Source organism: Colossoma macropomum, unplaced genomic scaffold (assembly GCF_904425465.1).
Source record: "Colossoma macropomum unplaced genomic scaffold, Colossoma_macropomum, whole genome shotgun sequence".
NCBI classification, from domain to species: domain Eukaryota; kingdom Metazoa; phylum Chordata; class Actinopteri; order Characiformes; family Serrasalmidae; genus Colossoma; species Colossoma macropomum.
In genome coordinates this window covers 4,929,822-4,956,169 of record NW_023494788.1, presented here as the reverse complement: position 1 = coordinate 4,956,169, position 26,348 = coordinate 4,929,822, and the positions used below count along the sequence as shown (strand labels likewise).

The 26,348-nt window shown below is 39.7% G+C and overlaps 1 protein-coding gene across 1 annotated transcript in view; it reads right to left on the bottom strand.

Moving 5' to 3' along the window:
* The window catches only part of kiaa1549la (KIAA1549-like a), a 97,560-nt gene that overhangs the window by 18,268 nt on the left and 52,944 nt on the right, over nt 1-26,348 (bottom strand). Inside the window, 10 exon segments of the mRNA XM_036568117.1 lie at nt 1,310-1,437; nt 10,030-10,217; nt 15,809-15,844; nt 19,269-19,429; nt 20,935-21,106; nt 21,465-21,616; nt 23,181-23,240; nt 24,630-24,798; nt 24,918-25,051; nt 25,843-26,065. Of these exon segments, the coding sequence (XP_036424010.1) occupies nt 1,310-1,437; nt 10,030-10,217; nt 15,809-15,844; nt 19,269-19,429; nt 20,935-21,106; nt 21,465-21,616; nt 23,181-23,240; nt 24,630-24,798; nt 24,918-25,051; nt 25,843-26,065 (1,423 nt within the window).

Sequence of the window (26,348 nt, the reverse complement as noted above, 5' to 3'; positions counted from 1 at the left end):
CTGTATCCCTCAGCCTTGTCAGTTTGAAAGAAGTCACGATTTTATGTTGATTTTACATTTTTGGTCATCAATTTTCTCTCACTACAATACCCAGAATTCAAATACATCACACAATCATTGGGAATCCCTGTGGTGACCAGCCAACTGCTAACCGCTAGCCTATCCGCTGATCTACAAGCTAATCCATACAGCCAAGCTAGCATTAGTGCACCTCGGTCATTGAACAAAATCCTGAAGGAAACAGTAATTTTATCTTTATAGTGTCCACAAAATGAACACGGGAGACAATTTTTCTTTATTTTAGGCAGGGAAAAAAAGGCAAACTGAGGTAATGTAACTCAATAGCTAGTTAGTTACCTTGCTAACTTTATTTTTTAGCTGGTTGTTCTCATCTGGCAGGTCATTTCTGTCATATGGAGTAATGAAGTCTCTCCTCTATGTGAGTGATTTGAAGGCCGTTGCTACAGTCACAAGATATTTAGCATCGTAGCAGTAACATTAGCATCTGCCTTTCTTCTGCAGTCCAGCTAATGATAAAAAAGACACTGTAAAACAGCTCTGTCCTAAAAGTCCACCCCCAAAAGCAGTTGCAGTTTTTCAAAGGTTCCTATGGATCCCTGCTGGTGACATGGCCACGGCTTAGTAAAGTGTGGCAATGAGATAACTGGCGTGAGAATGAGATCATGCCTTACTAAGCCATGGCCATGCATTCGGATCTCGTTCCCATGCTTTACTAAGTTGTGGCCATGCATTAGGATCTCGTTACCACGCCTTACTAAGTCATGGCCACAACTTAATTATCTTGTTCCCACGCCTTACTAAGTTGTGGCCACGCATTATTTTTATTTATACAGGATGTCACCAGCGGAGCACCGTAGGTTCCTCCCGCATTCAAGGTACATCATGAAAAAGTTTTTTTCTTATCTTTAAATGAAAAATCTCACTGTAGAGACTCTGCAGAACTGCTGTAGGAGGTGAGTAGGCAAGTTTACAATGGATGCAGCAATGGTTACATTTTTCATTCTGATCAGAGCTTCCTTTCAGCAACTTGATTCAATTTTATGCAAGTGTGTGAAGATTTAGGTGTGCAAGTTTGCACAGTGCTAACTGGTGGCTGCATAATCCAGGTAACTTCATGTGTTGGCTGATCAAGTACATTTGAGGAAGCAGAAAACATGCTTGTACAATGCATTGTGATGTGGGCTTAAATCCACTTTATAAAGCTAGTGGATTATTTCGGAAAAGACACTGTGTCTCCCCCCCTCCCACATTCCATATCTGTCCATCTGTCCGTCTGTCTGTCTCTCACCATTCCTTGTGTGAGTCTCCTCCTTGTTGTTCTTTTGGCCTGTAGTTCTGTGCGCCGTGGAGCTCCTTCCCGTGTTCAGCTTCCCAGAGCCGTCGCTCGAAACCGAGCCGTCCTCGCTTGGCAACTTGCTGCGGGTAACCATGGAAACAGAGGCGCCAGTTAGCGGGCAGCGTGCGGAGAGGGGGAGGAGGGGAGGGTGCAGGGTTAGCGGCTGGCTGGCACAGCCCTCCGGCCCTGCTGTTAACCTGGGCTAATCCGCACCACATCACGAAACACCCAGCACACACCTGTCACTTAAAACAAAAACACAGTTCCCGTCTGGGTACTCGGACAATGACTTGACCCTCAGATACATAAACACGGGTGCTGACAATACGTGGCTGATGAAGATCATGAAATCTGAGAAACAAAATAACGGCCCTGATTCATGCGCTAATGATATCCGTGGAAATGTTTCGATGAGTGTCCAAATGGCTCGCTTCCACAAGGAGAACGATGCCGGGTCTGTCACAGAAACATGATTCAGAAGAAGTGGCCTCTAATTGGTTGCCGGGTGAGACGGGTTTAGTTGAGTAAAACAGTGGAGCTGAAGAGCTCAAGGGAATGAAACAGAAGCACAGAACGCATGATATGCACATTAGAGTAAATCTGCTAATCTCTCAGGCGTGCGTGCCAACAGTCCGCCAGCCGCGGTACACTCACTCTGCCGGACACTGAACACGGACACACGCTCTTATATCACGCACATACACACTCAGACAGGCGCACACACACATGCACACTCTCACACTCACAGAATACAAACACTTGTGCGCACACACACACATACACACGCTGTATAACACAGGCAGACGGGGGGAGTGAACACACACTCTCACATCTCTCCAGGAGCCCTCAGGCACACTGAATCATATATGACTCTGTAGCCAGGAGCATCTCTCTCTCTCTCTCTCTCTCTCTCTCTCTCTCTCTCTCTCTCTCTCTCTCTCTCTCTCTCTCTCTCTCTCTCTCTCTCTCTCTCTCTCTCTCTCTCGCCTGTTTCCCTTTTTATACCCCTCTTGCTCTCTCTCGCTTTATGCTCCCTGTCTAGTCCTCTTTCTCCTCTGCCTTCTCTCCCTGTCTCTCTCTCTATTCCTCTTTCTCCTCTCCATTTTCTGTCTTTCCCCTTCTATTTCTCCTTTCCCTCTCCCTCTCTTTCTTTTTTCCTCTATTTCTTCCTCCTCTTTCTCTCTTCTCTCTCTTTCCCCTTCTATTTCTTTTTCCTCTCACTTTCTTCCTCTATTTCTTCCTCCTCTTTGTCCTTTCTCTCTCTTTTTCCCCCTCTATTCCTCCTTTTTTCTCTCACTCTCTTTCTTTCTTCCTCCTCTTTCTCCCTTTTTTCTGTCTTTCCCTTCTATTTCTCTTTTTCCTCTCACTCTTTCTTTCCCCCTCTATTTCTTTCTCCTCTTTCTCGCTTCTCTTTCCCCTTCTATTTCTCTTTTTCCTCTTATTCTTTCCTCCTCTATTTCTTCCTCCTTTTTCTCCCTTCTCTGTCTTTCCCCCTCTACTCCTTTTCTTCTCACTCTCTTTCTTTTCCCCTCTATTTCTTCCTCTTCTTTCTCCATTCTCTCTGTCTTTCCCCCTCTATTTCCCTTTTTCCTCTCCATTTTTTCTCTATCCCCTTGAGGCAAAGTATCCAGAAGTAACATATCCAGTCTTCGCTGCAAAAAAATCATTTCTTGTCAGTGAAATTATCTTAAATATGGTTGATTTAAGCTCAAGATAAGATTATTTAACTTCTTTAACAGAGGATTATCTCACTATTTTGGGAGATATATTTACTCATTTTAAGCTAAGTTATCTGTCAATACAATAAGATTAACTTAACTTAAAACTTAAAACAAGTAAAAATGTCCAGAAATAAGATAAATAAGCTTATAAAAAGCGTAAGGATTATAGATAATGTAAGGATTATAGATATCAGATATATTGACTGAATTTAAGATAATGTCACTTAACAAGATATCATTTTTGCAGTTTTCTCTTTCTTTTCCCCATTTATCCCTTTTTCCCTCTCCATTCTCTCTCCACCTCTTCCCGACAATCCTCTTTCTCCCTTTCCTTTCTTTCTCTGCCACTCAATTCCTCTTCCTTTTATCTCTCTCTCTCTCTCATCTCTCTCTCACACACACACACACTCTTTTCCCCTCCATTCCTCTTTCTTCCTTTTCTATTTATTTTTTCCCTCTCTATTCCTCTTTTTTCCTCTTCCTTCTCTCTTTTTGCCCCCTTTTCCTCTCTCTCTCCCTTTTTTCTCTCATTACCATTCTTACCCCTCTTTTCCTTGTTCTTCTTCTCCTCTTTTGTTCTTTCTTTCTTTCTAGTCCTTTTCTTCCTCTCCTATCTTTTTCTCTCTTTGCTCCTTCTCCCTTCTTTCTCTCTGCCCAGTCTATTCTTCTTCCTTTTATCGCTCTCTCCCTCTCTTCCCACTCCATTCCTTTCTTCCTCCTCTTTTCTTTCTTTTCCTGTTTTTTTCTGTCTCTATTCCTCTTTCCCCCTCTCTTTACCATTCTTACCCCTCTTTTCCTTTCTTTATTTCTTTCTTCTCTCTAGTCCTTTCTTCCCCTCCTATCTTTTTCTCTCTCTCTCTTTGCTCCTTCTCCTTTCTTTCTCTCTCTCTCTCTGCCCACTCTATTCTTCTTCCTTTTATTGCTCTCTCTCTCCCTCTCTCACTCTCTTCCTTTTCATTCCTTTCCTCCTCTCCTTTAGTTTCTTTTCCTGTTTTTTCCCTTCTATTCCTCTTTTCCCTCTCTTTATCATTTTTTCTCCTATTTTCCTCTTCCTTCCTCTCCCCTTTTTTTCTTTCTTTTTTTCTTTCACCTCTCTAGTCCTCTTTCTTCCTCTCCTATCTTTTTCTCTCTTTGCTCCTTCTCCCTTCTTTCTCTCTGCCCACTCTATTTGTCTTTCTCACTCTCACCCTCTCTTCCCCTTCATTCCTTTCTTCCTCCCTTTTTCTTCCATTTCCTGTTTTTTCTCTCTCTATTTCTCTTTCTTGTGTACCATTCTTCCTCCCCTTTTCTGTGTTTGTTTGTTTGTTTCTTTCTTTCTTGTACTCTGTCTTTGTCTCCTATCTTTCTCTCTCTCTGTCATTCTTACATCCTCTATTCTTCTTTTCTTTCTTTTCTTTCTTTCTTTCTTTCTTTCTTTCTTTCTTTCTTTCTTATGCTATTCATGTTTTTCCTACTGCCTCTTCTCTTTGTTCCTCTCCCTCCCTCCCTCCTTCCCTCCCTCCCTTCCCTCTCTGTCAGTTTTTTATCCCTTTAAATACTCATGCCCTGTTCTTATGTGCATTCTACTTTTGCTTTTCCAAATAATTGTCTTTGCCAAGCCGTTCTCTTTTCTCCAGGCTCCTTCCCCTTTAATCGCTTCACTCGGGAGGGACAACAAAAGACAGCTCACGCTCCTACTGCTGGTCAGAAACACAGGGCATTTACACAAAGAGAGAAAGAGACAAAGAGAGAGAGAAGGAGCCAGAAAAGGAGAGAAACACAAAGGCAGAATTAAAGCTGTAAACAGGGAGGTAGAGGGAGAAGAAGATACAGGAACAGAGAGAGATGGTGGGGAGTACAGAAACAGAAAGACTGAAGCAGCGGGCGCACAGCACTATCTTGAATGCCAGCGCTCAGGGCTGGTGCCCCTGGCATCACCAGCAAAGACGGTCTCCACAGGCACCATTCAATCCACAGGTATTCAGACATAAGTCATTATACATTATGCACCAGCTGCTGTTGCATGTTGGTGTAGGGATGGGCATTTCAGTCAAATCTGACGTTTGAATTTGTAAGGCTACTGCACACCGGACGTGTCTGGTGGATACCATTCAGCATCTTACTATTACTGTACTACAGCATATTAAACAGAGACCAAATTCCATAATAGGATACACATAGCTTGAGATTTACGCTGAGGAAGGCAGCCAAGCAACAGTCTTTAATTTGAACAGACAAATAATAAGTTTTAATCTTAGCTAATGTTATTATATTAGTCCAGAGATCGGCAACCCAAATGTTAAGAAGAGCCAGTGTGTCCTTTCAAAAAAATCAAACCACCTTGAGAGCATTTTATGTCCATTTTGCCATCTTGGCTGTAAATATGTCTCAGTATGTCCTAATGTCCTAGTATGGGCTAAAAATATAATATACATACATATAATACAGACTTATTTTGCTCTGCTTTAAGCTTCAGCTCAGCTATAGCCTCTTTCTCACATCTCCGGCAGGAAAGTTTTCCTCAAAAGTAGAACAGTTTCTTGCAAAATGTGCCTCCACTTCAGCTTTTCATTCTGCAAGATCTCATATAATTTCCCCGTTCCACCTTAAATGGTGCCTGAGGCACTAGAATGAAACTGCTCTGCCATTTAAGGTGGAATGAGAAAATTCAAATGAGAAGCTGGCAAACGGGAAGCTGACTACAGCTTTGCGACTTTTTAGTGTTTGACAGTTTCTCGTTGCAGATTAAACGTATCAGGAAACCAGCTGGAGTGATTATAAATGCAAATAAGTCCATTCGTCTCTCCAAATTATCAATGTTCATCTTAAATCTTTCTCTTTGTTTTTCATTAACGACTAGCTAGGCTTGATTGTTGTCTGCGCTGCTATAGTGACCAGCAGTCTGCGCGCAAACCTTCAGGGTTAAAGGGTGAATTAGCCGTTATACATTAACTCCAGCATTTAAGACCATTTATTGTTAAACTGTGTTGAACGATCAGCAGAGATTTATTTTACTTTTTATTTTTACCTACAAATCTAATTCTGCTGTGGAGCCACAACAGGGCATTTATGCATGTTGCTGACCCCACATCATAACCTTGTACCTTTAACTCTCAACATCCAGTTTGTGAAGAATTGGCGACAAGATCGGTAAATGACTCTCAAAGTTTTGTTCCATTAAATGTACATGAGTAGAGTGTAAAACGAGCTTGAGCTTCTTGTTTATTGCTGCTTTTCTTCAATGGTTTTTGTCAGGAGTACAGTAGTCTATAGCTGGCTGCAGTAGTCTTTCTGTTTCCTTCCAGACAAGAAACGCTGACCAAAACACACAGGCTCTCATGCGCTCTAAAAGTTCAGATATCTCATGGTTCCTAAATATCAGAAAGTATAACATTAGTGAGAAGCTAATATGCATTTTCAAAATCCTAATTTAATATTCATTTTCATTTCATCTTTCATTACTATTACAGTTTTTTACAATTTCTGACTCATTCCAAGTTTCCAGAGTTTGTTTATTTAGTTTTGCACAGGAGCTCTGAGGCTAATGTAGCTAAGTATGTTGTATAGCTCAAACCAGTAATAGTCATGGAAACAGGAAGGTGTTTTAAGTTATACATTTTTAAGTTATATTCCAATGCAAAACTAAAGAAACAAACATCTACTAAAGACACCAAACATGTCTTGGCTGAAAGACTACAGCTGGGGTAAATCTGATGTACTGCTTGAAACGCGCATACAGTCATATACAAAAGTTTGGGCGCCCTGGTCAAATGATGTTTTTCTTGATCTTCTAAGTGAAAATAAGTTACCACATCCTCTACTTCCTCACATTTTAGTGCATAATTACTGTTTATTTGCTGTATTTAACATATTAGAAGAAAAATAAACATAGAAAGTGGCCTGTGCAAAAGTTCTAGCACTATTTTATGTTCTTTTATATGTTAATAAATAGAAATTGCGCACTAAAAGGTCATTTTTATTTTCACTTAGAAAATCAACAAAACATGTAATTTGAGCATTCAAGTCTTTATATACGATTGTACACGTTGAATATCCCCAGCAGCCATTAGGTGAAGGACAATTACAGGGCCAGGCTGGAGCCTTATTAGATAAGCAGACAGCAGCAGCACACTGATGGTGCAGTGAGTGATAATTCCAGACACAGGCACTGCATTGAAGGAGAGCAGAACAATAGCCTGTCTTAAACAGCACAGGCTGTACAGGGGAGAAGTCAGAGACAGGAGCAGGAGCGTGGCAAGAATCAGAAAGGTTCATTCAAAGTTCATTCAAAGTCAGTGTTACTTAAAACACGGCCAGCTGGGTTCAACAGAAACCACAGCAAATGGGTTTTATCTTATTACAGTTAACATGACCAGTATAACATCACCGTCAGAAGAAAACCTCACATCTCCAAAATGAAACACTTCTTAAACTTTAATGTAAGATAAAGCAACAGAATGTTAGTCCAAGTAATTCTGAATAATTTCTGTTTGTCTATTCTTTCCAAAATATTCACACAACGTAAATTTGAATTCTCAATTTATGTAAAAAATAATAAAATGCTAAAAATGGAGATGCAAGGTTTTGAAGAAGTTCTTCAAAGAAATCTGCAGGGATGTTTTTCCATGCCTCAAAAGTTCAGTCTTGGAAGTTGGTTGCATTTTCTGCCTCTCGTGATCCAAATAATCTCAAACGCATTTTACCGCACATTGTATGTACTGCACATTATATTTTATGGTTGTTTTAGTATATTTTATTATATATCTTTACTTCTTCTGTTTATGTGTCTGTATAATAGCGTACAGCAGTACGTTTGCTCTTGTTTTGCTCTTTACCGTACTTTGTGTTGCTGTAATAGACGACTTTCCCTCTGGGATTCATAACATGGTCTGTCTGTCTGTCTGTCTGTCTGTCTGTCTGTCTATCTATCTATCTATCTATCTATCTATCTTTCTTTGGTGTCTACCACACCTTCCAGGGGGTTGTTAGGAGTCCCATTTTCTCTGTAAATTTTAATCATTAAACTAATCAATAAAGTCATGTTTTTCCTTATTTTTCTCTGACTTTCTTCTTCCTTAAGCAAGTGTATTATCTTATATCTAATCTCCTCAATATCTCTATTAATAGCTGTTTTGACTGGAAATTAAATGAAGGACAGTCTCTGTGAGTAATGATTAATCTAAAATTACGACACGCTTTTACTTTTGACAGCAATACTCATGATGATTAAGGGTTAAAACCTACTAGAAAACCTACTAGAAAGAAGTTACTGTTATGAATTTTCAAAAGCTTTCTTTTTCATTTTAATTAAAAGTATAAAAACCATCAAACTCAAACGCTTTCATGCTCAAGCACTGGTTCAAGTACTAAAATATAAACTGATAAAATGTGATCACCATGGCCGCTTCAGCTGCCTACGTGCAGAGAGAAGAACCAGTTTACTTATACATAGGGCACCAAGGCATGTGTGGAGGTCTAGGCAAGTCAAAATCTGGCCCTAGAGCACCAAACAGGCTCTAAAGCCCAGAGGCCTGAAAACAGCTCACTCTCACATTTCCTACCCATGTGACGCAAAGGCATAAATATGACATCATGGCTCAGGGAGTATGAGATGTGGCCTGGTGCGTTTTTTATGACTTTGACAGGCCTCACACACTGCATTCTGTAACTGATTAATTTTCCTCCAGCGTTCCATTTGCATTTTTATGCACAGGGCGGAGAAACCGGCTGAGTTTTTTTTGCTTTGTGTAGCTAAAATGGAACTAAAGCAAATCTCCTCCAGGATCCCAGAAGGAGGAAGTGCAATAATCAGTGATGCATTAAAAGGGGGAAATTATCGCTGGAGAAATAAACAGTTCAACACGACCCGCTGACGTCCTCAAACATCTCGTGATTCCTGAGCACCATGGAAAGCTGTTTTTGAACTGGATTCTAAATATACAGCCAGACAGCAATTACTTTGTTCTCCAGCTCATGGCAGGGAAGCTCTTTGTTCACTGCATTTCTCTCCCTGAGTGCCTTTTCTTCACCCACTTCCCTGGTGCGTTGCATCATGACTAAGAGGTCAATCGTGAGTGATACATGAAACTCAGATCAGCAGATGTTCTAGATTCACTATTATTTGTGATATTTCAATGCAAGGATGTGCCATAAGTTTTGTACAGGCCACATTTTTGGTTCAATTCACAAAATAAACAGTAATTGTGTATTAAAATGTGCAGAAGTGTGTTCTCTGTAGAAGATGTGTTAGAAAATCAACAAACATCATTTGACCAGGAAGCCCAAACTTTTGCCTTTAACTGTAAACCGGAAATCATTATCTAATAATTTTCTAATACTAGTTAATAATTATATACCTGTTAGTTATGGATTAATAAGTGCTACAATTTTAATTATTAACCATTCACTTAGTGACATACAAATAATTTAAGTGCTGTAAATGCTTTTCATAAATACTTTATATTTAAGTGTAATAAGTAGCACCATATGTTCTTATAGATACACTTTAAGATACGCTCACAACTTTATAATAGAGGTCCAATTAATGCTTATTAATGTTCAAAAAGTACACATTAAGCACTTAATAATGATTAGCTAAGCATTAAAATGAAAGTTAAGTATTTATGTAGCAAGTTAAGTAAAAACTACTTAATAATTTTAAACAGGTCGTAGACAATTACTATGCAGTTATACATAATGATTATGAAGTGTTTGGTAACACTTTATTTTAGAGCTACTATTATTTTTTATGTAAAAAAGTGACGCACTGAATTTACTCCATTAAATGTGTATATTATTTCTACAAGAATAAAGAACCCTGCATTGACAGTGTTTACTTCTGAAAAAGGTAGCGCTTTTGTAATATATTTTATTATACACATTTCAATCAGGTAAATTCAATGCAGCACTTTTTTTTCCAATATATGGCATTTTGTTAGTGTGTTGTTTTGATCCACTGTAAATAGTACAAACCTGCGATGCATATCTGTAGTGGACTGCGGCCTTTTGGAGGCGGTGCCGTCCTGTAGCACGCCCTTGTCCTGTGTGAGAGGGGCGTCCCGTACCGGAAGAGACAGGACCAGAGTCTCTTTAGTGACAGCAAGAGCCTCCTCACCCTGCTGACCCATGTGCTGCTTAGCATAGTCAAACCCCTGAACCGGCTGGAAGAGAAGAGAAGAGAAGAGAAGAGAAGAGAAGAGAAGAGAAGAGAAAGGAGCAGAGAAGAGAAGAGAAGAGAAGAGAAGAGAAGAGAAGAGAAGAGAAGAGGATAGACGAGAAGAGAAGAGAAAGGAGCAGAGAAGAGAAGAGAAGAGAGGAGAAGAGAAAGGAGAAGAGAAGAGAAGAGAAGAGAAAGGAGCAGAGACGAGAAGAGAAGAGAAGAGAAGAGAAAGGAGCAGAGAAGAGAAGAGAAGAGAAGAGAAGAGAAGAGGATAGACGAGAAGAGAAGAGAAGAGAAAGGAGGAGAGAAGAGAAGAGAAGAGAGGAGAAGAGAAAGGAGAAGAGAAGAGAAGAGCAGAGAAGAGAAGAGAAGAGAAGAGAAGAGAAGAGAAAGGAGCAGAGAAGAGAAGAGAAGAGAAAGGAGCAGAGACGAGAAGAGAAGAGAAGAGAAGAGAAGAGAAAGGAGCAGAGAAGAGAAGAGAAGAGAAGAGAAAGGAGCAGAGAAGAGAAGAGAAGAGAAGAGAAGGGAGCAGAGAAGAGAAGAGAAGAGAAGAGAAAGGAGCAGAGAAGAGAAGAGAAGGGAGCAGAGAAGAGAAGAGAAGGGAGCAGAGACGAGAAGAGAAGAGAAGAGAAAGGAGGAGAGAAGAGAAGAGAAGAGAAGAGAAGAGAAGAGAAGAGAAGAGAAGAGCATATGGGTTATGTAAGGTTTTCTATGAGATATAATAAGCACCTTTGGAGAGCTGGCATTTCATTTCAATCAGCAACGGTCTGTTGGCCACTGTGATTTATTAATGCACTCCGACTGCTCTCAGTCTCACTGTATTTCACCCAGCCCATATATGACGCACCACCTTGCCATGAGATATTTAATGCAGAAAAGCTAAGGAAGCTCGTGGAACCTCTTCTTATGATGAATTATGGATCGCTCTCCAGCCGAGAGAGAACACACGGATATCAGAGCGTCTCTCTGTTTTTAAGCAGATGCACATATATGTTGTATGGCATCACTTTGAGGATGCAAAGAGGGAAACTATAAACACGCCAGAGGATTTAATAATTCAGGACTTTTGCACTTTGCCACGCATGCTGCTGTCAAGCACATCTTACAGAGGAATCAATAAAGATCTACCTTTTCCACACCTCTGTGCTGCAAGGGAGATGGGTCTAAATTTAGACAGGGTCGAGCTAATCTACAGAGACAGCCTTCTCCATTAAGGAACACTAACGCTGGGATTTCTGCTAGACACTGACCTTGGGCTGCACATGTTCTCTGCCATTCTAATGTAATTCGCATGTACTGTGTACAACTATAATTCACTTGGGGCACATCTATTCACTGGAATTTCATTAGAGCAACCTTGACTTTCCATTTGGGGAAAGTCTGTAACAGTCCATGAACTCCTTATGATCTTAGTTCAGTCTCAGAGATATACATGTATATATGTAAACTAAGCGTGGATGAAACAGCAAAAACGTCACGGTACTTTAAGATTGTTTTAACAATACACAATATGCATAGGGCCTTGACTGATATGAGAACTTATATATATATATATATACACACCGATCAGGCATAACATTATGACCACCTCCTTGTTTCTACGCTCAATGTCCATTTTATCAGCTCCACTTACTATATAGGTGCACTTTGTAGTTCTACAGTTACAGACTGTAGTCCATCTGTTTCTCTGCATACTTTGTTAGCCCCCTTTTACCCTGTTCTTCAGTGGTCAGGACCACCATGGACCCTCACAGAGCAGGTACTATTTGGGTGGTGGATCATTCTCAGCACTGCAGTAACACTGATGGGGTGGTGGTGTGTTAGTGTGTGTTGCGCTGGTCTGAGTGGATCAGACACAGCAGTGCTGCTGGAGTTTTTAAACACCTCAGTGTCACTGTTGGACTGAGAATAGTCCACCAACCAAAAATATCCAGCCAACAGCGTCCTGTGGGCAGCGTCCTGTGACCACAGATGAAGGACTAGAGGGTGACCAACACAAACTGTGCAGCAGCAGATGAGCTATCGTCTCTGACTTTACATCTACAAGGTGGACTGACAAGCTGGAAGTGTCTAATAGACCAGCAATAGACTCTAGAGTGGACAGTGAGTGGACACAGGGTTTAAAAACACCAGCAGCACTGCTGTGTCTGATCCACTCGTACCAGCACAACATACACTAACACACCACCACCACGTCAGTGTTTCTGCAGCGCTGAAAATAATCCACCCAAATAGTACTTGCTCTGTGAGGGTCCATGGGGGTCCTGACCACTGAAGAACAGGGTAAAAGGGGGATAACAAAGTATGCAGAGAAACAGATGGACTACAGTCTGCAATTGTAGAACTACAAAGTGCACCTATATAGTAAGTGCAGCTGATAAAATGGACAATGAGCTTAGAAACAAAGGGGTGGTCATAATGTTATGCCTGATCGGTGTATATGCACTGCTGTATGTAAAAATTTGAATACTGATTAAATTGCAATTTTTCTGCATATTTTAGTGCACAATTTCTGTTTATTTATTCTGTTTTAACCTATTGGAAACATATTTGAACAATGGAAAAACAAAATATAAAATGTGCCATAACTTTTGCACAGGTTACATTATTTGCTTTATTTTTTCCCCCAATATGTTAAATTCAGCAAATAAACAGTAATTGTGCATTAAAATGTGCAGAAGTGCTCTTTGTGGAGGATGTGTTAATTTATTGTCATGTAGAAAATCAACAAAACGTCATTTAGCCAGGGATGCCAAAACTTTTGCACAGGACTGCAGACACATCCACTGCCTTTATCCACTGCACATGCGTTCCACTGTACAAACAGGCCAAGAAAGCATGGACTGCACAAACATATTGGCAGGTAGAAGGTAACAGCACACATGCAGACAGACATGCAATTGATCCAGAGCTTTGGGCTGTCGCGCTCTAAAAGAAGCATTCATCTCCAGCAGTCCACTGCTGTCACCCACACTGACTTCTTCCCGTCTCGCTGCGCTGTCCTGGTTTCAGCTCAACGGCTCCTTTATTCAGCACGTCCACACATTTCCTCTAACGCTGCTGTGTTTGCATAGGCGGCTCTGTGGCGAAACTGGAACGCTTCTCCGACGGCGGATCCGCAAATGAATACGCGCCAGCGAGCCGGGAACCTGAGAGCAAACCTTAATAAGATTGAGCACTGAGGGTTTTCCTGATTGGAAAAGCAGACGGAGAGGGCGCGAGATCAAAGCCGAGGCCTCGATTAGCATAATTACAAATGAATTGCACATTTCATCAGCTGCCGTTCAGAATCGATGTAGATACCTTTGAGCTAATATCTATTCAGCACTTATCGCTGCTGTCCTGAGAAAGCCTGCAGTTTGCAAAACTTAGAGGAAGAGTTGAGGAATTAGTGTTCTGTTGTTTTAGTATGCAGTGCTGTGCAAAAGTCTGGTAAAATGATATGTGAGACTCTTTATCTAGACAGTAAAAAAACATTATTTACTGTATTTACAGTTACCATCCAATACATAGTTTGTCTAATCAATCCTTTACTAAATTAAACCAGGTGCTGCGGATGGAACGGAACAAATCCAAATCTATTCTGAAGTGTAGTGAGAAGTCAGGAACCAGACCTGTGTTCTTCTAACTGTATTCATCTAACTGACATTATCAATAACTGTTCATAAAAACAAAACATTCTTGCTTTTTTTACTGTATTTTTAATTTTTACACTGTAAAAATGAGCATTCTAGCTTAAAAACGTACCAGGCTGCCTTTAAATTATGACCTAACTGAATTTCAATGAATAAGTTAACAAAATGTAAGACACCAATTATTACCAACGTTCAATTAACTCAAATTTAAGGGTCGGTTACTTACATTAAAAGTAAGTACTTTTATGTTACGTACTATTTTAAAACTACAAATCTTTTTTACAGCATATATTTATTTAGTAGCAGCTTTACTCTTAGTTTCTCCTTCAAAATCCTTTGAGAAAGTGCACCACACAGCTCAGGTTGTGTTAAAATACCTGAATTATTCATATCAGACCACTAGAATGTTTTAGAGTCACTACATAATGTTTAAACAGCTTAAAATGCTGCACAACAGAGCTGGACTATGTTGTTGCACCTAATCAAAACAGGTTAGAAATGATAAAGAGAGGCAAACAGCAAACAAAAGAACTACGGCAGATCTGTCCTAACAGTGTGACCTTGCACACACGAACAAAATAAATATTTAAAATTAATAACATATTCTGAATTGAGTTATTTTGACAACAGCTGCAATTTCTTATTCATTTGCTTTCATTCATTTTCTAGCGTTTTGTAAACCTTGCACAATCTGCCAACAATGGTTATGAAATTTATCTGTGGGCAGCATGGATTAGTCAATTAACCTGCAACAGTCTGAATATTTTGCTCAATGCAGTAAATAATGGGCGTTTATTGGATTTGATTGTTTTGCCACAGGACAGTATTGTTGTTGAGCATTGTGATCCTACACTCAGTACTGGTATTGTTATTGTGGATAGAGATGTGCACAAGCGCTCAAATAGGTAAGCGCGGCTGTATCACTAATTAGGCTAACTTCTGTAGCCGATGTTAACTAGGTCCAGAAAGAATAAAAATATATCCATCTGACAAATAGAACATTGTCCACCAATTAGTTAGAACATAAGGAGTTAGAACGTTAGAAAATATCTTCCGCAGTGCTCATCAGCATCAAACACAATACTCATTAGCTCTGTTAGCTCATTTTCTCCTCCATTATTAATTCAACATGAACACCTACTGATCTGCTTTGACTGTTTTTGAATAATAAAATAAAATCTGCACGCTGCTATATCTTTTTGCAACAGTCCTGTCACATAAAAAAGCACATTTTACATTTTTTGAAAGGTTATTTTTTCATTTTTAATAATGATTTTTTAATTGAATTTTTTAATTAATGATTAATTTCTTCTCTTTTAAAATCTATTGTTTTAATTCATGTTTTAATGTCCAGTCTCCTTTCTTTTCCATTACTTTTTACATTTTAAACTGAATTATCTTTATATTTTCTCAGTTTTATGACCTTTGAATGACCACGGTGTATGAAAGGTGCTATATAAATAAACTTGCCTTGCCTTGCTTTGACCTACATTGTTTTCTGTTATATTTTATTTTTTCCTTGTTTCACCTTCCCTGCGGTACAATTTGACCAGGGTGCCCAAACTTTTGCACGCTTCCGTATCCCTAATCGTGACAGCCATACTTGGGAGCTGAATAAGGTTGGAACACTACTGCAGTGTGAAGGAGCTCCACGACTGGCAGGTAAGAACATTCAGACTATAGAGTGGAATATGACAATGTGAATGTCATAGTAATAACAGCTTCTGCTGTTAATCCTCGCCTCTGGCCCTGCGCCTTGGCCAGGTGCAGTGGGAATACTAAGTTGAGCTCGCTTTCCTTCCAATTTCACCCCCTGTCCACACGGTTCTGATAATCAATCACCCTGATCGATCACCTTCCTCTATACAGCCATTGATTTCTCGCAAGAGAGAAGGCTAGACCACAACCATGCAGCCAAACACCATGCACACATGCACAACACCACAGCGGGCAGTACCTGGTGATGGTAGCTTCCATCTCTCCGATATGAGGTCTGGACAAAGAGGGGGATTCAAGACAAACTTCTCTTACAAGACAGTACATCTCTCACAAAGACATGGTGCCTGTGCTCTGTGCATTAGGACAGGACTAAGGAGAAGACAGTGTGGCTTGTGTAATCATAATGCTGAGTGATAGCAGTGAAGAACACTCCATGACTCCATCAGTCTAGCTTTATTATGTCCATCAAGTTTAATCTGCTCTAATTTCCTTACAAAGCATTTGTAGGGTGGAGCACAGTAAACTCAACTGATCTAAGCAATAATAACTGTTAAAGAAATAGTTTGGCAAAATTCAGTTCACGCAATTTTCACCCTTTTCCCAAATGTAGTCAACCAGTCTGAAATGTCTGAAGTTTTCTTCTTTAGTTTTGTACTGGGGCTACAAGGCTAATAAAGCTAACAAATAACAAACAGCCATCCCTGCTGAAAAAAACAGCACAGACCAGCACGAATGCTGATCTAAGCTGATTTGTGCTGGTCTATGTTGGCCTATTGCTGGTCTGGTGCTGGTTTAGCTGGTTACCCAGTACTCAAAACACAACATATCACTACTGTCGGAACAAAACCTCATATCTCCATTTTTGTCATTTTTCAGTTTTTGACATAATTTGAAAACACTTGTTGTCCTTTACATTGTGTATAAATTTCATGATGAATGGACCAAAAGAAATGGCACAAAATTACTTGGACAAAAAGTCTGGTTCCATTGACTTACATTAAAAGCAAAGAATGTTTTTTCCTTCTCCTGTAAAGTTACCATTTTGGAAATATGAGGTTTTGCTCCAACAGCAACAATATGCTGGTTTTACTAGTGACCAGCTATGCTAGTCAATGCTAGTTTTACTAGCAGGGATAAGCTTACCACCATGCTAACTGCGTGCCTTATTAATCACACATCAAGTTGAGTAATCTCAAATAGACTTTCTTATGTAATTTCTGACATTGTTTGACACACTATTATCTAGAAAAATGGGCAAAAGTACTCTGTATAGCTAAAAACAGTAGCAGCACTAGCAAAGCGGTGCACATACACATGTATACGCTGTATTCCCGTCTCTGAGGAGACTAACTTTCTGTGGAAGCATCTAAACTTGGCCAGAGATACATTTGTTTCTGTATATTTTGTGCTTGACTTTGATTTGAGCATGACTACAGACATATTTGTCTAACCACAAACTAACACTTGCCTTTTACAGTTGGCCAGGCCAGTTTTGAGGTCCACTGTCCAGTTGATCTTGCTCTCAATAGAACATACTGTTAGCAGTACGTGGATGGCACATAAGCAAAGTTAGGCTACAATTTACAGGGTTCAGGAATAAAAACGCAACTCATTATTTCCCAGTACTTCTCTAGTATGCATTAATTAGCCTACAGAAGAAGCAGTGAATCAACAGCTGGTTGTTTTCTCAGGGTTATATGGTTACAATGCCAGAAAAAATAGCAGCTTGAAAAAGGATATGTACAGCACTCGGTACACGGCAGAAACAACAGAATGGGGGACATGATAAAGACATACTAGATGCTTATGTGTTTATGTGTTTTACAGTCATCCTTTTCCCTGCTATCGTGCTCTACAATCACTGATAAAATTAATGTAATGCTAACTAGCTAACAACTAGCTAACATATGGCAGTAGTGTAGGAATGAAGTGAACACATCACATCTACACCAATGACAACAGTCACTAGTCCAACAAATCAGTTTTGATATTATTATATGATTTTATTCTTATTCTTTAATTATTTTGATGAGTTTCCAATTTTTACTTTTGAAATATAAATGAATGCACTTGCAAAATGATTAAACTTTTATTTTTACAGCATTATATTGGCTAATGTACTGTCCCAAGTTCACACTGGCAACCTTTTTTTACACAAAACTTTTAGCCCGTAATTAGATCCTTTAGTTATAAAGAACACGATGAAATGGTGGGTGTTCAGCGTGTGGATGGATGCACACAACCATGATTTTGAATTCTGTCTGTACAGTATGTCATACAGTGTCAGAAACTGCACGAAACAACTTGGTTTGAGGCGAGGATGTGCTGATTTAGACACGCAGTTGCAGTATTCAAATGCGGGGTACAAGTTCCATTACTTGGTAGCTCTGTTATCCTTGCAGCTCCAGTCAGAGACGTTATGAAGAAGAAGGCTGCTGTTGAAATTTGAATGAGAAAGTTTGTAATGCTCAACAGGGCTCCTGTTTGTGGAGAAAGTCTCGCCTTTGCAAAACACCCCCTCGTTGTTGAAATCTGCCCAAACGCAGTAGTTAGAACAACCTGAAATGTTTTTGTGCATTATTGATCCAAACACTACAAATTATTTACGAGGTTTTTGTCTGATTTTACCTGTGATTTCAAGTATGTTTGGCCTTCAGTTGTGTGTATTTTGGTTTATCTCCATTCAAAAAGATGGGAGCCTGGTCTAATATGACTGGAAGCAACTGCCGGTGGCGCTGCAAAGATGGCTGCCGAGTGAACAGAAGACTTTTTCTGGTGTAAAACTAAAGCAGCAAACTTCAGAAATGCCATGGCCGATAAACTGTACTTGGCGCAAAGCAGGAAAAACTGTAAATTTGATTTTCGCCAAACTGTTCCTCCCTAACACACTAATTGTTTAACTCATTGCTTAGCACACAAGGAGAAGACAGGAGCTAAAAGGAGAAGACAGGAGCTAAAAGGAGAAGATTGGAGCCAAAAGGAGGAGACTGGAAGTAAAAGGAAAGGACTGGAGCTAAAAGGAGAAAACTGCAGCTAAAAGGAGAAGACTGGAGCTAAAAGGAGAGGACTGGAGGTAAAAGGAGAGGACAGGAGCTAAAAGGAGAAAACTGCAGCTAAAAGGAGAGGACTGGAGGTAAAAGGAGAGGACCACAGCTAAAAGGAGAAGACTGGAGCTAAAAGGAGAAAACTGAAGCTAAAAGGAGAGGACTGGAGCTAAAAGGAGAGAATTGGAGTTAAAGGAGAACACTGTAGCTACAGGGAGAAAACTGCGGCTAAAGGAGAAGACTGGAGCTAAAGGGAGAAGACTGCAGCTAAAAGGAGAAGACTGGAGCTAAAAGGAGAGGACTGGAGCTAAAAGGAGAGGACTGGAGCTAAAAGGAGAAAACTGCAGCTAAAAGGAAAGGACTGGAGGTTAAAGGAGAGGACTGGAGGTAAAAGGAGAGGACTGGAGGTAAAAGGAGAGGACTGCAGCTAAAGGAGAAGACTGGAGCTAAAGGGAGAAGACTGCAGCTAAAAGGAGAGGACTGGAGCAAAAGGGAGAAGACTGCAGCTAAAAGGAGAAGATGGAGCTAAAAGGAGAAGATTGGGCAGCTCTTACTAAACTCAAGGTACTTTTTAGATAGTAATCTTTGCTCATTCCTAATGGACATAATAAAGCACGGTGGCTTGTGCCTGTGCTGTTTTAAGGTGGAGTGTACCTTTGTGCGTGGGTGGAAGCCACGGAAGGCGCTGGTCTTGAAGACGGTGCGGTTCCTCCGGCATATGATAGCAACTGCCATGACAACTACGACCATCACCAATGAGACCGGCGTGAGGACCGCCAAGATCCAGAGGTTACTGGGTACACTCTTCACTACAGCTGCTCACACACACACAGAAACACAGCACATACAAATCAATCCACTTATTCATAATGTTTGCACATAATTACTACCACATCCATCCCCTTTCACTCTCTCTCTCACACACATACACACATACACATACACGTGCACACACACACTAATCCAGGCTCCCTCTGTCTGGAGCTGTCTCTGGTTAGCTCATAATGAGCTGAAACAGTGAAAAAAACAGTTTGTGCTGTAGCTCTTTATCTGGGAGATTAGGCCCTCCCCAGTGGGGCTCTGTTTGTGTTTGGTATGAGTTTAATTTGACAAGGCTGGAGCTTTGCAGAGCTCAGAGAGCAGCGCGGGGCTGGACGCCCCAGCCGAAAGCCTGGCCACTGCTGCTTCCTCCGATCCTCACACTACTGCATTAGAGTAAAGCTTCAACTCAGAAGAGCCTGGGGCGAGTTTCTATAGTTAGTGTGTTAGCGTGGGTCTAACGTATTAGCTTGTGGCTAGAGTGACACATTGGCCACTAAAGAATAGAGTTTTTTTTCAAAGATTGTAATTTTATAATGCTGAACACTCCAATAAACTGAAAATAGAAACATTATTATTCTAACATGAGGCAGATTTTCAGCCACTTCCTATTTTTTTCTGTATTGAAAAATGTACTGGATTGGGACACCACTGTATCGAATCGTATGAATCATATTATCATGAATTTTGTGAATCATTTCAGCCCTTCTGTCCAGTCAATCACAAATACATACCGATGGCAGCTGGTCAAAACAAGACAATATGGTCAATACAGTACAAACATGGTCTAACATCTGTCAATAAATAAGATTTTTACATTTTGACATTTATTATTATTATTATTATTATTATTATTGTTAGGACATGGGTCTATAAATGAAAAATGAAAATGCTGACTTAGCTTGGCTTAATAATGAAACACACTCATACACACACATACATACTATATATATTTTACACATACTGTATATACATATCGCTGCTGTTGGAACAACACCTTGTATCTCCATTTTTATTGTTTTTCAGTTTTTGACATAATTTGAAAATACCTGTTGTCCTTTACATTGTGTGCAAAATTCATGAAGAATGGACTAAAAGAAACAGCCCAAAATGACTTGGGAAAAAGTCCGGTTCCATTGACTTACATTAAAAGTAAAGCAGGTTTTTTCCTTCTCCTGTAAAGTTATTATTTTGCAGATACAAGGTTTTCTTCCGACAAAAGTGATATATATGTATATATATGTATATACATTTATATGAAAAAATCAGATCAAAGCCTTTCATGTACACCTTTTCTTGCCGTTACATAACATTCTGACTTCATTTTTTACTCCCTATTCACAAATGTATTATTTAAAACATTTCTGTATATTAAAACATTTATAATACTTTATAACGTTATCATCATTATATATGTGCATAATTGCGCAGTACAGCAGAAGACGATTCAACCCAAAAGCAGAAACACTGGTATGAAAGGTAAACCAATAAGCTGGCGTACGTTCTGCTTGGATCTGGACGAAGTAGCCCAGGGTGAGGGCCATGGTCTGAGAGTCCACCATGTTCAGGGTCTTTGCTGCAGATGTTCCAGCTATAGGAGCTCCATCCACCTGCACGTAGTACGTCATCTCTGCTGGGTTCTTAGGACCTGGCAGCCGCCGAATACTGACCATCTACAACACAAACATAGAGTCTTACGGCTCTGTGGTGCTGATTTAGACGATTATGAGATCTAAGTCATTTTGAGATGGTTGAAGAAACTACAGAGAGGAGAATTGGAGGAAATACTAGTACTGTGGTTATATTAATATATCATGGCCTGCATTATTTTGACCAAAAAAATATTTTTTATTGTATTGCTCAAACTCACAGTAAAAAATATCATAACAGGTTTGAAGGCTCATTTGCATACAGCTGTCTGCAATATCAGTATTGCAAAGGTCAGTATCACAATAACAATAAAAAACGATATATTGTACAGCCCTTATGTATACATGTAACAACCAAAGAAAGTGTGACAGAGGAGTCTACCTGCACAGTGTATCGACCAACAGTGGTGGCTCGTCTGAAGCGCAGGCCGCGTCGACCAGCAAGCATAAAGAGCTCAGCCAGACGCTGCTCCATCAGACTAGCAAAACTCTGATAACTGCCTTCTAGAGAGGAACTGTCAACATCCTGGATAACTGCAGAGAGCGAGAGAGAGAGAGAGAGAGAGAGAGAGAGATGAAGGAGAAAAAGAAAATACAGGAAAAAAGTGAGAGAGCGAGAGAGCAGCAAAGAGAGAGAGATCGAAGGAAAAATGGGGACAAAGCGAATTATCCTTCATTCACTCTAGAGCAAAAACTGCAATTACAGCAGGGCTGACCTTGGTAGAGGGGGTTCATACATCCTGACAGAGAGAGAGAGAGAGAGAGAGAGAGAGAGAGAGAAAGAGAGAGAGAGAGAGAGAGAGAGAGAGAGAGCACATGCAGGAGAGGGACATTCAATTTACCCTTCTCAAATTACTCAGTCTCACTGGGTGTGTAGGTTACGCCTCTGACATCTGTCATGTTATACTTTTTTAAAGTGGTGATTAAATCTGCCCAAATCATTACTTAAGAATGTATTAGAACACTAATCACTTCAAACTCATTTTCAATCTTACACTCTCCCCTATTTTACATATCCCCGCCCATGAGTTACCAAGCCAAGTGACCACTAATTCACTGCTTGCTTGTTTTGTATTTACAGTTTTGCAGTGATTACTAAAGCAGTGAGCCCAAGAAGCCACATGTTACAGTGATTTAGGAATGACCTGAAGTGTAACACACAATTCTTACACCAAGTAATGTAGTTCACTAACAGTAGGCTATGGTTGCCAAGCATAATAACAGTCAAATAGAATTTTAAAAACAGCACAATATTAAAACCTTGGATTCATACAGAATACACCATTAAATCTAAGCATACCGTGATCCTGACAATTATGCTGACAATTTATTGCCATATAAATCATTTCAATTAAAAGTGTGTCTTTCATTGTTTGCAACTATAAAAGTATAATCTTAAAGTGGCTTAACTTGCTGACTAGCTTCATTGCTTCCCAGCTGTCGAAACTTAGATGCTTCCAACTGACAACAACCACAGCTTAAGCTTAAGCAAATATTACTCACTGCCACCCTCTAATGGTGTTATTAACAAACATCAAATAAACAAATATCACTCACTGCCGCCCTCTAAAGGTGTTAACATCAAAAAAAACAAACATCACTCACTGCCGCCCTCTAAAGGTGGTATTAACAGACATCAAATAAACAGACATCACTCACTGCCGCCCTCTAAAGGTGGTATTGACATCAAATAAATAAACATCACTCACTGCCGCCCTCTAAAGGTCATATTGACATCAAATAAACAAACATCACTCACCGCCGCCCTCTAAAGGTGTTATTAACAAACATCAAATAAACAAACATCACTCACTGCCGCCCTCTAAAGGTGTTATTAACATAGCATCAAATAAACAAACATCACTCACCGTCGCCCTCTAAAGGTGGTATTAACAGACATCAACTAAACAAACATTACTCACCGCCGTGAGTTATGTGACTCGGTGACTCTGACATAAGCTTAGTGAAATCAGAATTTAGCACCAATCAATAATGCATCAATACTTATCAGAGGTAAAATACTGTTTCATCCTATAAGCAAATATCAGCCTCTTTGTACATTATCTATCTATAATCTCAAAGATTAGCTGTAATTTACCTGTGATTACCCAGTACTCCCTGGTGGCGACCGAGGTGTTCAGGTTGTGGTACTCGAGGGCTGACAGAGGAAGAGAGAAGCAGAGAGAGAGGACATGCTTACTCAAGGAGAACAACCCTAAGACTGATGATGCTCTTTTCCTCTTTGTTCACATTTCCATAAGTACCTTGACACAAACGCCACCGGCCGGAAAAAGCGAAGGCTGAGGTGAAAAGATGAACCTGCTTTTTCTCAAGAAAGTTTTCAGTAATTCTGTAGATGTTATAACAGCAATGTCATGAAGCCATAAATAGCAGTGCTGCAGTAAGCACAATGTCAGCGCTTATTACTGTGTTTCTGTGAATTTAAGAATTGTTCTCACCTCACTAAGTAAGCACAGCTAAGCTTGGACTCTCAGACAGTAGTGAGAGCTTCTAGATGGCTATGAGGAGAAAAAATGCTCTTAAATACTTGTGGCCAGTTTTCCAGAGCAAGATCAGTCCTGAGGCTTAGGGTCAGGCTTCAGACTAAACCTCATTATAAATACCACAGGTTTTCATATGTAAATATTCACCTGTATTTGAGCCCAGTTAAGTCCAGAGTGTAGTTTATGTCTCAGGTTAAGTTTAGTACATTTTCATAGTTTTATTTTAATATGCATGTTTCTGCACTGGTCCTTTTATTGCTGTTACAATGCCCTACAATTTCCTTCAATGAATACAGTTTGTTTCATTCCTTCTTTCTATCTTTTTTCCCCTTGTATAATCTCACTCTTTTGTTTCATTAAAAAAAATAAACTTTATAATAACAGGCCCTAATAAAGAGCAGCTTAATTATTATCTGTATTTACATAGTTTGTTAACGATTATTAATAATTATATAATCGTTACATGTGCATTAATAAATGCTACCATTTGAATTATTACACATTTACTTAGTGACATAAAAATAACTCAAATTTACAAAAACCTACAGATTAACAACTTTTTAATTATTTATTTACTTGCTACTCATAAAAAATTTGCAATTAAACTTGAAATAGTAATCACTTATGGCATTTATACAATTTATAAACATTAGAAAAATTACTGAGTAATTAATTATTTTAAATGATTTATCAAGTAATTACATATTATCTATATATTACACTATCAGGCTCATTGTATTATTCCACCAATCACAACTGTGACCATTCACATATTAAAATATCCTGTTGGCATAATATAAATGTGGCAGAACAGTCTTATTAAAAAAAATAGACTCTTTAAAGGGTTTATGTAGCAGATATGGTACGTCTATCTGTGTTATAAGTTATATTATACTTATTATAATTTTACTAACTTCCTTTTGAAGAAATGCAAAGCAGTCATGTCACCATTTACACTATAAAACTACAAAATTTTGGTGGTACTAAAGGTTCATCTATGCATAAGAAACCACCTTATAAATGCTTAATGTAGTGGAACTTACGTTCAGCAATGAGCATCGGGGGGAAGAAGAGGAAGTAGCCGACCAGTTCAGCGGTCAGCTGGTTAATGAGGCCACTAGCCATAGTGCCGTTCAGTGCCATACTGCCGTTCCACACTACATATACCAACGACACGGTCAGAGAGTTTCCCGTCTGAAAGGTGTTCAGAATCTGCACACACATACATAACACACAATAACAGACATGAAGATCATAGATAGGACACTTTAAAATAAGCCACTGGCTATACTCCGTTTTCAGCCAAACCATAAAATAACACATTTAGGCACCTCAACAGAAAGAGCCCCATAAGAGTCCTCCACTTTCTCCTGGGCTTCGGAGAACACGTTCTCCAAACGGTGCTCCATCATCTGGATGAAACTACAAGACTTGATGTTGTCTGTTGGACTCACAAACCTGAGAACTGATCCAGAATCATTAAAAGAAGCGTCAATGCAAATTTACAAACAGATCAAAGGTGATTAAAATTCAACAATGCCATTTATACAGCACAGATATCCAGGCCTAAAACGAAAGACGAGGTTGTGTAATATGACTAGTGGGATCTGACTAATCAGGTATCTGTATCAATTCCACAGACAACCTGGATTGACAGCTCATAGTCATGATGTTCACATAACCATTACACCACAGGAAAAACGACACACACTGCAGATTCTTACTGGATTAAAATCAATCCATAATTATTACTGCCAGACTGTAAAACTACACACACTGCAGATTCATATGGATTAAAATCGCTACACAATTATTACTGTCAGACTGTAAAAACTACACACACTGCCGATTCATACTGGATTAAAATCACTCCACAATTATTACCGTCAGACTGTAAAACTACACACACTGCAGATTCATACTGGATTAAAATCACTCCACAATTATTACCGTCAGACTGTAAAACTACACACACTGCAGATTCATACTGGATTAAAATCACTCCACAATTATTACCGTCAGACTGTAAAACTACACACACTGCAGATTCATACTGGATTAAAATCACAGATCCTGTCAATAATCGCTGACATTACAGAAACTATGGTCTCTAGGTAAAACTAATTATGCTTGAATAAGAATGATAGACACAAATTACATAAAATAACATATTTTAATCTTTCCATGCTCAACATATACAGTAGTAGGTCATTTGTCACAGTCCTCATTCTGCACTTAAGCTCAGGTCAGTCTCACCTGTTTTGAGCTGAAGGTGGATGCCAGGATTGGGCAGCCAAGTCGCTACGGGAACTGGAACGGCCAGGACCACCGGGGCATGCTGTCTGATGTCACTCAGGAGCTTGTCGAAGCCGTAGGCCGTCAGAGTCTCCACCACTGCAGCCGCCATGTACACCAGCTTCTCACTCACGACGTAATATCCCAGAGTTACATTGGACGGAGTGCAGACATCACGCTCCAGCTGAGAGAGAGGCAAGTGCTCATTGTTATGGAGTAGGAGTGTAAAAACGCAGCAGTGCATCATGGTGCATCAATCTGGAGGTGGTGATTCAGCTGAATTGATTTTGTAATGTTGGAATCAATTATAATAATATTCAATAATGAGCTCATTTTTGTGGCCAAAGTGAAATTCTCAGGGCCCAGTGTACTGAGCATTTTGTGGTAGCTTCAAGGGCAAATCAGGCACATTCTGCCCGCCCGTTATGCAAGAAACTGCTGCACGAGCTGAAGTGCGCAGTTCCTGG